This window comes from Mesoplodon mirus (genome assembly GCF_964341445.2).
Source record: "Mesoplodon mirus genome assembly, chromosome: 18".
Classification (NCBI taxonomy): domain Eukaryota; kingdom Metazoa; phylum Chordata; class Mammalia; order Artiodactyla; family Ziphiidae; genus Mesoplodon; species Mesoplodon mirus.
In genome coordinates this window covers 58520798-58534911 of record NC_138994.1, presented here as the reverse complement: position 1 = coordinate 58534911, position 14114 = coordinate 58520798, and the positions used below count along the sequence as shown (strand labels likewise).

The window sequence follows — 14114 nt, the reverse complement described above, 5'->3', positions numbered from 1 at the left end:
CAAAGGAGGCTTTAATACTGAGGTTGTTTGGCTTGCACAACAGTCAAGAAAAGTCAGTAAATGCCAAGCTGGTTTGCTTCCTTTGATGTAAGCTGCTGAAAAGGTCTTCCGTTTGGAAGCATTTACCAGTTTTTCTGGTACAATAGCTACAGCTGTGGGCTTTCTGAGTGTGAACAGACATATGTAAGACATAAAATATTAGGGACAGGCACCATCTGCAACTGATTGTCTCACAGGCTGGGACTGCAATATAGGAGTAGCAAGGGACACACTTTTCTCAGGGCCATACACTGGCAAAAAAAAAACCAAAACATTTTTGGGGACTTCCCTGATGGTCCAGTGGTTAAGAATCCGCCTTCCAATGCAGGGGATACAGGTTTGATCCCTGGTCAGGGAACTAAGATCCCACATGCTGTGGGGCAACTAAGCCCACACTCTAGCACCCGGGTGCCGCAACTAAGACCCGATGCAGCCAAACAAAACAAACAAAAAAACCCTTTTGGCTGACAAAGATCTTAAAGATACGAATAAATGGGATTGTAAGACTGTGTCCTTTGCAGCTAGCATCCTCAGCACTTCCTGCCCTAATCATTCAAAGGTTAAATGAACACAGTTGATGAATACTGCCTTGTTTTAGAAGAGACATTCAAAGAAAAAACCAAGACATTATGGCTTTTCCCTAATTAATATCCATCCTCTTATTAAACAACACTTATGTGGGGTATAAAGGGGATACAAAGATAGATAATAAAAACCATATACACTAAAGGACCAATTCTTTATCCATAGGTTAACCTTTAACCATAAAGTAGTACAGAAGGAAAGAAGAATTTTTATGAAGGTGCCATCAGGCTTTCAGGTAAAGACAGTAGACTGAAAAATCACATTTAAATTTTCTTTCTCTTGGAAGAAATTCTGCCATAATTAAAGGAAAAAATTTTAAGGTATAAATCCATAAAGACGGGGAAGAGAAAATATAACTGCAACAAAATCTTGGTAACTGTGAAACAAATGGTGTTAGCAAAAATACCACAGAATTCTCAAAGGCTCAGGACTGGTAGCGCCTCTGGAACTGTATGGAGGGGAAATGGGGGGAGGGGATGTTAAAAGAAAGAGGATCAAGAAACTGTTACAGCCCTAGATCCCCCCACCATTCTAAGCTACCTCAGCCCCTCAGCCCCTGAATAAAACTGAAAAATGGATTCTTTCAGAGAAAATAAGACAGATGGCACTTTGGGACTTCCCTGGTGGTGCAGTGGTTGAGAATCCGCCTGCCAATGCAGGGGACACGGGTTTGAGCCCTAGTCTGGGAAGATCCCACATGCCGCGGAGCAACCAAGCCCGTGCGCCACAACTACTGAGCCCACGTGCCACAACTACTGATGCCTGTGCGCCTAGAGCCTGTGCTCCACAACCAGAGAAGCCACCGCAATGAGAAGCCCGTGCACCCCAACAAAGAGTAGCCCCCGCTCGCCACAACTAGAGAAAGCCTGTGCGCAGCAACGAAGACCCAATGCAGCCAAAAATAAATAAATATATAAAAATAAAATAAATAAAATAGTAAGATAGATGGCACTTTGAAGGGGATGCCAGGCATGGCAGAGGGGTGGTGAAGTAAGTGAATTGATGCATATACTGAATACGGAGACTCTCCAGCCCTCTTTCCCAATTTAGCTCCCAGGAGGCTGGTAGAAACTCTTTATATTCTAATCAGGAGAGGCAGGATAATTTTTTGAAAAATTAAGCCAGCCCCTAAAGAAAGACATGAAAGTACTGACATAGAGGATTGCAGCTACCCTCAGTGATGGGTAACTGGAGCTCCTAACCTGGCCCTCGTGGTTTAGAGGGCCATACTCTGATCTTCCTCTGGCCTCCTCGGAACCCCTGTACAGAAGAATCCACACGGCCCAAGAGACATGCCCAGGTAGAATACATAGAATTTCCTGGCTAAAAAGCCCTAACACTGTTTCCAGGGCCTGCTTGAGATACTTCTACTGGTCACTTTTCCTGAGGGGCAGTAAGCATATCCTTAGGCCCAAGGGATGGCCAAAGGGTGGAAGTTGAATAAAGGAAGAGTAGGCTGTAAGATAGGGTTCTTCAGTTGCACTCCTGAGTGAACAGATGGGGAATTTTAGCAAAGAACCAAATGGAAGTCCTAGAACTGAAAAGTACAGTATCTGTTGTTGTTTGTTTGTTTGTTTTGGCCGTGCCGTGTGGCCTGTGGGATCTTAGTTCCCAGACCAGGGACTGAACCTGTGCCCCCTGCAGTGGAAGTGCAGAGTCTTAACCACTGGACTGCCAGGGAAGTCCCGAAAAGTACAATATCTGAAATGAAAGTTATACTGAATGGATGTAACAGAACACTGTAGCCTATAAAAGGAGAGTCTGTGTACTTGAAGACAGATCAACAGGAATCACCCCATCTGAAGAACAGAAAGGAAGAAAACACTAACAACTAAAACCCACCCTTAGTGATGTGAGGGACAATATCGAGTGGTTACACATATGTGTAAGTGGAGGTCTGAAAGGAGGGAACAGAGATGCTGGGGCGGAAAAAAATTTAAAGAAATAATGGAAAAAATTTTTTCCCAAATTTGGGAGAAACTATCAATTTACAGATCCAAGCTCAGGGAAGCCGAAGCCAGATAAATACAATGAAAACACCTAGGTACATAACAGTCAAGCTTCTGAAAGCCAGATAAATACAATGAAAACACCTAGGTACATAACAGTCAAGCTGCTGAAAACCAAACATAAAAGAAAAAGAGAGGGTGCCCATAGATCAGCACTGTCCAACAGAACTTTCTGTAATGATGGAAATGTTCTACTTCTGCACTGCCCAATCTAGTAACCACCAGCCATGTGAACATCTGAAATGTGGCTGATGCAACTGAGGAAATGAATTTTTTATTTTATTTAATTTTAATTAATTTCAATTTATATAGCCATAAGTGGCTAGTGGCTATCATACTGAACAGTGTAGCTAAGAAGCCTTATGAGATATCAACCCATCATAATATGTGCACTTTACTGATTCAAACAAACAGTAATAATAAAAACAAAAAGTTTAAGATACAGAGATAATTAAAAACTTGAGCACTGACTGGATATTTGATGTTAACGAATTCTTGTTAATTTTTTAACGTGCACATAGTTACTGTGGTTATGTTTTTAATAAGACACCATCTGTTTTAAACATATATATTGAAATATTCACAGATGAAATGATATAAATGTCTAAGATTCGCATCAAAACAATATGCTGTGGACAGGGGTATAGATGAAACAATATTAACTATGGGTTGATAATTATTGAAGCTAGGTGATGGGCACACAGGGACTCATTACACTATTTTGTTTACTTTTGTAGAGTTAAAAATTTTTCATAAAATGTTTTTAGAAAGTAGAGCAAAAGGAGAAAGAGATGGAAAATAGGACAAAAAAAAAGGGAGATCAGTCCAGGAGGGTCAACATTCAAATAGCAAGACTTCCAATAAGAGAGACAGAGAAAATGGAGGGAGATCTGTAAAAAAGAAAAACTCCCAGAACTGAAGGATACAAGTTTCTACATTGAAAGAGCCCAAAAAGTACCTAGTAAAATGGGTGAAAAGAGACACACACACCAAGGCACATCACTGTGAAATTTCAGAACATGGAGGATACAGAAAGGATCGTACAAGCTTTCACTGAGAAAGAACACGGCACAGAAAAGGATCAACAATCAGAATGGCAAACTATTTTCCTAACCTAGAATGATATACAGAAACCATCAGACAAGTGTGAAGGTAAAAAAGACATTTTAAAACATGTGAAGTCTCAAAAACTTTATTCTCTACATACTTAATTCTTAGGAAGTTACTAGAGGATGTTTTTCATCAAAATGAAGGAGTAAACCAAGGAAAGAAAAATACAATAGGAGACCCAACATACCAGACAGGCGAAGGGAATGAATCCCCAGGGCTATTATGAAGGGAGATCCCAGGATGACAGTTCCAGGTGTTGAAGGAAGTCAGTTCAGACTGACACAGTCAAAAGACTCCAAAAGGAGACTATAAGAAAGTGAAACTGATTAAGACTATCTTGAAGGGTCTGATCTCACTGCAATTTAGGAATGAATTACAGTTAACACAAAAAATTAAACAAACAGGAGCGGCCAAGCAGTGCCAGGCCAGGTGGGTACCTCCGTCAGTCCTGCCGTGCCCGCACCGGAGACCAGCCCTGGAGGCGGCCCAGGCCCGTCCCTGTGGCCGGCACCATGAAGCAGGAGTCGGCAGCCAAGAACACCCCGCCCTCCAGGACGACGGCGGCCCCCAAGCGCTGTGGATTTCCGGGTACGGCTCCCTGGTGTGGAGGCCCGACTTCGCTTACAGTGACAGCCATGTGGGCTTCGTGCACCGCTACAGCGGCCGCCTCTGGCAGGGAGACACGTTCCATCGGGGCAGCGACAAGATGCCTGGTTGTGTGGTGACCCTCCCTGAAGACCGTGAGGGCTGCACTTGGGGTGGCATACCAGGTGCAAGGTGAGCGGGTCAATGAGGCCCTGAAGTACCTGAACGTGTGGGAGGCAGTGCTTGGTGGCTATGATACCAAGGAGGTCACCTTCTGCCCTCAAGATGCCCCTGACCAACCACTCAAGGCACTGGCCTATGTGGCCACCCCACAGAACCCTGGTTACCTGGGCCCTGCGCCTGAGGAGGCCATCGCTACGCAGATCCTGGCCTGCCGAGGCTTCTCTAGCCACAGCCTTGAGTACTTGCTGCGCCTGGCAGACTCCAGGCGGCTCTGTGGGCCCCAGGCACAGGACGAGCACCTGGCAGCCATCGTGGATGCTGTAGGCACCATGCTGCCCTGCCTCTGCCCCACTGAGCAGGCTCTGGCACTGGTCTGAGGGGCTGAGCCCCTACATGGACACAGAGGCCAGGTCCCTACTCCAGTGCACACAGACAGACTTGATACAGCTGGAGCCCACTGAGAACACTTGGTGGGCCAACTAGGGCCTCTCTCAAGCCCCTGCCTGTCTGCCAGCTCCCAGATCTCCTACCTGACACTGACTTAACTACTTGAAACTTTATTTATTGCACCATGTTGGTGTGGTGGGCAGGGTGGGGGGCCTGCCCTAATACAGGGGCCCTGCTGAGCGGTGCCCCACCGCAGGCGCCTGTTGCCTGATCGGATTCCCCCCAGTGCTGCTGCTATCCCCATACTACCCAGGCCTCCACCTCCCCAGGGAGCCTCCAAGAGCCTTGACCCTCTGCCCCCGACTCCAGACCAACCATCCCCTAGCCCCAGAAACAACACCCGTCAAAGGTCCCAGCCTGCTGGTGAGGGTAGGAGGGAGTGAGGAGAGGGGGCCCTACAAGAACTGAGGCCCCTGCCAGCCCTGCTCATCCCCCAGGTCTCCAGGGCAGAGCTGGATCTGGAGGCCAGACACAGCTGCTGAGGCTGGGCCTAGGCCTCTTACCCATTTGGCTTTGTTTCCCTGTCCTTCTGTCTGTCTGTCTGGGCTACTCCTGTCTGTTTGTTGGTCTATTCCTGGGAAGCTCATCACTATAGGTCCTGGCACCTTCCCAGTCTGTCCTATACTATAATCCATAAACTGATCTCATTAAAAAAAAAATTAAACAAAAAGAGAGGTATTAATGGGTAAATATCTAATTACTTATAAAAAATTTTATGGAGAAAAAAATAATCACACCATATAGCTCAGCTATGAGGAGTATATATAATCATAATAACATAAACAATGAACACTGATTAAAGCAAATTCTAAGACAGCTGTATCAGGAAAACAGGAGGATTGGAAATATATATGTAGATGACAGCCATAAGTGGTGAGAGAAGGCTGGGGACTGGGTTTTTCTTAGCTAACTACAGAACTAGTTGACTCTAAATTGTATTTTTATAATCCCGATAAAATTAAAATTTGAAAGAACGGTGCTATCCATGTTCTCACAAGAGTTTACGGCCTGGTGAAAAAGGAGGCCAAGCAGCTGTGAGAACACTACAGCATCTGTACAAAGACTGGGATGAACACGTGTTATATCATTGTTCTACTGTCTTTTTGCAGACACTGACTTGAAGAAGCAGTCAGCTGCCAGGTATCAAGTTTGAAGGAGTATATTGGGAAAATGTTTCTAAGCAACTGACACAGATGAAATGAAAAATAAGGATATCAAAGTCAGAGAAAACTCAGAGAAAATTCATTTAGACATTTGTTAAGGTTTTTGTTTTATTTAAATAGAGGGGATCAATTCTCTTTTCTTTTTAAGGAATATAATTATATGACATAAATAAACTCAAGAGAAGCTCCCAACGGGGGCAAGCTAAGCTTTACTTTGTGTAATATTGATAAGTTGAATTCACAAAGGCTTTTAAAACCAACATTATTAGTACAGCTGAAAAAAATGTCTAGGTTCAAATTTCTAGCAGGTATCTAAGGTATAACCTATTTTACATTTTAAGAGGGCACAGTGTCTTTCAATAATGTTTCAAAAAGACTATAAGCCAATAAGTAGTTTGACGATGTTTTTAATGAAAAGTTTTTGTACTAAATGTTACATTACAGTTTTGGCGGCTAGGTTTGAATTATCCATCCTACATTGATATCAAACTAGCCAAAATAGCTAAAACTCACACTGCTTTCAAAATTTCATTTCCTAAACCCCCATTTTTTCTTTACTGATTTTATGGTCTGGAGTACTAGAAAAGTACTAATTTTTCCTGCATGAGCTCTTGAATTTAAACATTATGTTTGCATAATATTTAAATGCCAATCAATCTTTACCTGGCTTTATCTGGATCTTTATGGTCTAAGCTTGTTGAAATCAAGACCTGATTCTTTTTGTTCATACTAGGACAAGAGCAGAACGGAAGCTGAAATCTAAAGCAGCCCACCACTTCAAGCTAGTCATTAGTTTCACCCTGCACTAGCAGACATTAGAGCTGCTCATAGCCGGGAAAAAAAACTTCACCTCTTTTCAAGTTTCTGCTTATCTTCTCCATTGGGCAATACCAATTAATGAGAAAATAGCCATTATTATGACATCCTTGCAAGAAAAGAATCCATGGGGAAAACATGGAGAATCAATAGTTGACTACAGATGGAAACTGCTTTATTACATTCTGCTTAGATAGAAAATTTTTAAGATTGTTTTTTATAATGTCACGTTTGTGAAAATGAAAACTTGCTAGTCCTAATATCATATCAATACTTTTGAGGGAGGGGTTTGGACTAAGATTCAATTTCTTTTATGAGGGTTCCTATTTGGGGTGTTCATTTCACTGAATGTGAAATGGAAATGCAAATAGGGAAGTCAACTGACACTTATTTATTTGCTGTTTCCTTTTGGTTTTAAGAGTAGGAAATTTGCCCTCATTTCTATGACCCAAATTCCCTTTCCTAATTCTAAAGTAAAGCATTCTCGCACCCATGCTGACTGTCCTCAAATATTTGGCTTGAGGCTCTGTGGGCCAACAGGAGGTTAGATTTCAATGAAAAGAGAAGAGATGTAAATTTGAGTTAGTTAGTTTCTTTTAGGATTCTGTGCTGGAAAAGCCCCTTAACACCTTAGTCTCATTATAGCAACAGAGCCAATTCCTTCTGCACAGAAATCCTTGTTTTGTTCTTCTAGACTGAGCCAAGTTATACTGTGACTCACTCATTGTCACTCTAAATCATTACACCCTTTGCTGAGAGAGAAGCAGTCAACTGCTGAGGCAGCAAGGTAGTTAGTCCACTGGCAAGCAGGCTTGGTGCACTGGCATTTAAACTGTTGGAGAATGTTCCTTTTAACTCTAAGTAATTTTATTGTTGATGTCTCACCATAAGGACTAGTATCCCACACTGGTATTTCCAGGAGATTGAGCAATGGGATCCCACCTGTCTTGACTGGAAAGTGGAAGGTTGAAATTGTTTGCTCATCATTTGAAACATATTTTATAGTCTCATTCATACTATTCTATCATTTCAAGTTCTCGACAGAAGGGGATAGCAATCCTCTTTGTTGCATCTTCTGACTGTCGGTCACAGTGCATCTTTCCCTCTTGTTTTTTTTTTTTGGTTAAATTGTGAGCTGACTTTCAGTAGAGATTTTCTTCTCAGATGGGAGTCCTGATGGCCTTAAAGTTCAAAACCATTGCATAAAGGCCGTTTTGCATTTGCTTCTGCCAGGTACCCTGGGTTTCACCAGTTCTGGTCCAATTTTACATTAATTTACTGGTTTGGAGAACTCTTCACATACACAGTGTAAATTCGGGCCCTGGATTTCTCACAAGAGGTCACCCAGAACCCAGGTCAAAGAGAACTCTCTCATCACTTGCCCCTGTGGAAATGTTTTTCTAGTTCCCCTTTCATTGAGGGACTTGCCCTTCCAGGGTCTCAGCTTTGTGCAGGGATCAGTTACAGTTCCCCATCTCAGGTCAGCCCAAGGTGGTCTCTTCTGTCGTTGTGAGCATTAAAACCCTCAACTTCTTGGGCTTATATCTGTATTTTATCCCTTGAGGGTTGCTACAGCTTCAGCTTACATGCTTACTACTCTGGCTTTATGTTGCTTGAACCCCAGAAGGCTTATATTTCAAAGAGAAATTCAAAGTGGTGAAAACGAAACGATACGCTAAGCTAGGACCTTAAGCATTCTAAAAATTCAATATTTTCAAGATGGAGAGGCTCTTATAAACTTCATAAAGTTCTGAGCTCCTCTAAGATGCTGCTATACTTACCACACACTTATCGTATTTAAATCCAGATAACCCAACTATTTATTTATGGCTGTGTGTACAAAGATGACCTCCACACAGCTCTACTGAAATCTATGCTTGTGACATTCAAATTCCCTATGAAAGTCTTAAGAAAAAAAAAAGTTTGTACATAACACCTTGAAACGTTTGTTTGTTGAGTAAAAAGCAAATAACTTTGTGTCAATGCGTGACTTCTGTGCGTATTTTTAATGAAAAATAAAAGTTTTCTCCACAGATTTATTTCAAACCCTATTCCATGACCATATCTAATATAAGAAAGAGAGGGGTTGCTTTACAGATAAAATTGGCAAGACATAAGCCTGTACCCCCTGAGTGAAGTAGAAGTCTAACCTGCAGGTTGTTCAGAGGCTCCATCTTCATGACTGGGCCCAAGGTGTTGAGAGGCAGGGAGACATCAATGCTCTGGTTTGGCATCAGTGGTGTATGGATGGCCAGAGGAGTGCTGGGGATGACACCAAAGCTAGGAGAGAGGATGAAGAAACCCCAGAGGTTAATCAGGAGGCAGGATTTAGTCACGTCTTTAGGTTTCAATGGCTTTTTACTCCATTTGAAGGAAACATAAGGAATAGCAGGCACTGAAGTTCCCAATTCTAATTTGCTGTAACACTAGTTACAACGTAACGTCTTTTTCCCATTAAGATTTGAGGAAGGAGAAAACATTCATAAGCACAGAACTGGTTTGCTAATGCTCTGATTCTGAAAGTTTCTTATGTTTATCATGCCACTAGAGGGACAGGTTTGATAAGCATCTTTTTTTAATACATCTTCCTTTAGATAATCTTTGGGAGAAAGAACACTTAAGAATACCCACCCTGTAAAGTATAATGATACTATTTCACTTGCTTGATAACCTGCCTGATCAGACCAGAGGATGACTTACTGGTAACTCTCATTTTCTTTCTTCTTTATTTACTTACACAGGATACAATCATTGGGAAAGAGCCAGTCTAAGTAAAGCAGAGATGATTGGCTTAAACATTCCAAACAACACCCCAAAGGATAAGCTGTAGACTCAAATCTGGCCACTTTCTTCGCCTAAGGCAGGCAGTGAGTACCCACCAGTTTGACTTCTCAGAGAAGCCTGCCTAATAATAATACAAGAATAGTAAAGAGATGGGAAAAGCCTGAGTCTGAAGTTACAAAAAAACCCAAAAACATATGAGGGAAGACAGACATGTCTTACGTCTCAGAAACATAAGAATAAAATTTTAAAAAGATGGAGCAGAAAGGGAAAAGTAGGCCCATAGGTATAACAAATAAACAACTTAATGATATAAATTTATAATGAACTTATGTTCTAATGAGCCTCAGGAAGGAAGATGGGATTTTAATATTTATAAAATAATTACTGAGTTTATATAGGTAGTATCAATTTCAAGAGTCACAGACTAGCAGAAGAAACATTTTCCTTTTTGTAGATAAACTACACTTTAGAGTCCCAAATGCAATAAAGAAATGATTTTGAGTAGACACATCACTCATTTTGGTATCAACATTTATGAATCAAAAAACCCTTTTGCCCTTTTGATCTTGCTCTCATTATTTATCTATGTGGAAAACCATAAGGAATCTAAAAAAAAGGCTACTAGAACTAATAAGTAAGTTTAATGAAGTTACAAGACACAAATTCAATGTACAAAAATCAGTTGTATTTCTATATACTAGCGACAACCAAAAACTAAAATATGCTTCTTACTATAACATCAAAACTATAAAGCACTTAAATGTGACAAAAGATGTGCAAGATCTGTACATGAAAAATTATAAAACACTGCAGAGAGAAGTTAAGGATGACCTAGATAAATGGGGAGATATGCTATGCTAATGGATTAGAAGACTCAATATTGTCTGATGCCAATTCTTCCTCAAATTGATCTGCACATTCACTGCACTCTCAAGCAAAATTCCAGCAGGCAAAAGACCTAGAATTGCCAAAACAATTTTTGAAAAAGAACATACAGAGTAGGAGGGTTTATACTATCTGACTTCAAGACTTACTACGGAAAAAAAGTTTACTTTGACTCTTACTTTACACATATTATCTCACCAAAAGTACCTCAAAATGAATTCTAAAAGGTAAAGGTAGGAGCTAAATCTATTAACACTTCTATTAAAAAACATTAAAAAAATTGTAACTGTGGGTCAGGCAAAGATTTGTTAAACAGAACACAAAAAGCAAAAGACATAAAAGGGAAAAAATTATAAAGTAAACTTCATTTAAATAAAAAACTTGGGCTTCCCTGGTGGCGCAGTGGTTAAGAATCCTCCTGCCAATGCAGGGGACATGGGTTCGAGCCCTGGTCCGATGAGATCCCACATGCTGCGGAGCAACTAAGCCCATGAGCCACAACTACTGAGCCTGCACTCTAGAGCCTGAGAGCCACAACTACTGAAGCCCGCGTGCCTAGAGCCCGTGCTCCGCAACAAGAGAAGCCACTGCAATGAGTAGCCCGCACACCTCAACGAAGAGTAGTAGTCTCTGCTCACGGCAACTAGAGAAAGCCGGCACGCAGCAACGAAGACCCCACGCAGCCAAAAAAAACACACAAAAAAAACAGTGTCTATAGTGTCAATCGCAATCTCCCTAAAAATAAAAAATAAATAAAACAAAAAATAAAAAACTTGTTCTTTGAAAAACACTGTTAAGAAAATAAGGCAAGCCACAGACTGGGAGAAAATATTTGCAAGACATATCTGACAAAGGACTTGTATCCAGAATATATAAAAAACTTTATTACTTGATAATAAGACAATCAATTAAAAAGAAAAAAAGAATAAGGAACGATCTGAGCAGATACTTCACCAAAGAAGATATAAGAATGGTCAATAAGATTATGAAAAGAATGCTCAATATCACTAGTCATTAGGGCAATTCAAATTAAAATGAGATACTACTATACATGTATAAGCATGGCTGGCATTGGTAAGAGTATGGAACAGCTGGAACATTCACACTTACTACCATATGACCCAGCAATACCACTGCTAGGTATTTATCCAGGAAAAATGAAAACATATATCCACACAAAGACCTGTACGTGAATATTCACAGGCGCTTTAGTCATAAAAGATAAAACTGGAAACAACCCCCAGTTCCACCAACTGGTGAAAGTGTAAACAAATCATGGTAAAAGCATCGATGTAGTACTACTCAATAAAACAGAACAGACTGCTGAAACATCTCAAAGCATTATGCTAAGTGAAAGAAACCAAATGTAAAAGACTCCATACGTGATTTCATTTACAAAACATTATAGAAAAGGTATGATTATAATGGCAAAGACGGTTTTCTTATTCCATATGGATGAGTTTTCCCAGCAAAATTCCCTAGGGCTTCCAGTGTTGAAGCTGACCACTGAACAGATGTGCAAGAGCCTCCACTCACTCTACATCAAACATCTGCCAACACGAGAGTTTTTACCCACTGCTAAATAGAACACTCTCTTGTTGGACACAAAGTACACTGCTGACTCAGGATCGAGCTGGGGAACTCAGATTTCTTACCTATTCTTGTTAAACTGAATTGCAAAGTCTGTCATGTGCTGCAGAGCTTTGTTGGTGAAGTTCATTTCCATATAGATGTGCCCTTGGCGGTGAGTAAATGTTCCCGAAATCTCCAGGCCCTTAGCCTTTACTGCAGGCAGCCAGACCTGAAACACAGTATAAAGCCCAATGAAACCAGACAGGATGCTTCTGAATAAAGATGAAATTAAGATTTCACTTCCTTAGGCAACTAAGGTGACTTTTTTTTTGCTGTACGCGGGCCTCTCACTGTTGTGGCCTCTCCCATTGCGGAGCACAGGCTCCGGATGTGCAGGCTCAGCGGCCATGGCTCACGGGCCCAGCCGCTCTGCTGCCATGTGGGATCTTCCCGGACCGGGGCACGAACCCGTGTCCCCTGCATTGGCAGGCGGACTCTCAACCACTGGGCCACCAGGGAGGCCCCAACTAAGGTGATTTTTATACCATAAATAGCAAGCCAAATGCAAAAGGCTCCGGATAAAGTCATATTTGCTGAATTTTGAGATCATTCTCAACTATTTAAGAACCAAAAGAACCCACCAAAAATCAAAAAACAAACAAACCCAACCAAACAAAACAAATATCCAACCCAAAACCAAAGCCAAAAACAAACAAAAAAAGAAAAACAAACCCCAAAACAGTCTATGGGTAGCCATGGTGAAAGGAGAAATTCCAATGTGCATAACATGGGGTTTCTTTGGTTAGTAGCTTTGGTAAAAGGCTTAAAAGGGGAAAAAACTGATCTAATGAAAATTGCATGTTTACAATATTTGAAGACTTTTAAAAATCATTACCAAATTCCTTATCAGTAATCTGTTAAGGGCAAGGACCATGTCTTATGTATTTTTTTTGGCTGTACACGGGCCTCTCACTGTTGCAGCCTCTCACTGTTGTGGTCTCTCCCGTTGCGGAGCACAGGCTCCAGACGCGCAGCCCCAGCAGCCATGGCTCACGGGCCCAGCCACTCCGTCGCACGCGGGATCCTCCCGGACCGGGGCACGAACCCGTGCCCCCTGCATCGGCAGACGGACTCTCAACCACTGCGCCACCAGGGAAGCCCTCTTACATATATTTTTAACTCTCGTTATAGTCTCTGGGAAATAGTAAGTATTCAGATGTCGTTTAAGTGATCTGAATGCCTATTTTCTCTATATAATTCATTCGTGACCCACCTCTGGCCCCAGAATCTGTGATACTCCTGGAGTGTACCAGTTTACATATATATATATATATATATATATATATATAAAAACCAACAGGAATTCATGAACTGTCCTGACTAAAGACAGAATACCCATTAGTCAGTGGGTGGCTAGTAAACATGAGAATATACTCAACCACATTACAGGAAAAAAAGGAAAAAGAAAAGAAGAAAATGACACTATTTAATAGTACAAGATACTATTTTTCATCTATCAGAGGGTCAAAAATTCAAAAAGTCAGTAGTACTCAGTGAAGGAGAATATAAGGAATCTGGCACTATTACATTCTGCTTTGGAGAACATAATTTGATGCCACCTTTTTGGAGGGTAAGTTGGTAATGTCTCTTTTTTAAAAAAATAATTTATTGTTTTATTTTTGTCTGCATTGGGTCTTAGTTGCAGCACACAGGATCTTCGTTGAGGCAAGCAGGATCTTTTTGTTGCTGCACGGGCTCTTCACTGTGGCATGTGGGCTTCTGTCTAGTTGTGGTGTGTTGATTTCTCTCTCTCGTTGTGGCACACAGGCTCCAGAGTGCATGGGCTCTGTAGTTTGTGGCACATGGGCTCTCTAGTTGAGATGCGTGGGCTCAGTAGTTGTTGCATGCAGGCTCAGTAGTTGTGGTGCGTGGGATT

The 14114-nt window shown here is 41.5% G+C and overlaps 1 protein-coding gene and 1 pseudogene across 5 annotated transcripts in view; one reads left to right on the top strand and one right to left on the bottom strand.

Moving 5' to 3' along the window:
* Window positions 1-14114, bottom strand: part of AP2B1 (adaptor related protein complex 2 subunit beta 1) — a 122746-nt gene that overhangs the window by 31383 nt on the left and 77249 nt on the right. For all 4 annotated transcript variants that reach the window (XM_082603537.1, XM_082603538.1, XM_082603540.1 and 1 more), the window contains 2 exons: window positions 12262-12407; window positions 9088-9217 (listed from right to left, as the gene is read on the bottom strand). In XM_082603537.1, the coding sequence (XP_082459663.1) occupies window positions 9088-9217; window positions 12262-12407 (276 nt within the window). The remainder of the gene's footprint in view (window positions 1-9087; window positions 9218-12261; window positions 12408-14114) is intronic.
* LOC309793706 (glutathione-specific gamma-glutamylcyclotransferase 1-like) lies at window positions 4176-4969 on the top strand (annotated as a pseudogene). The gene has a single exon. The product of its transcript is annotated as a glutathione-specific gamma-glutamylcyclotransferase 1-like (transcript).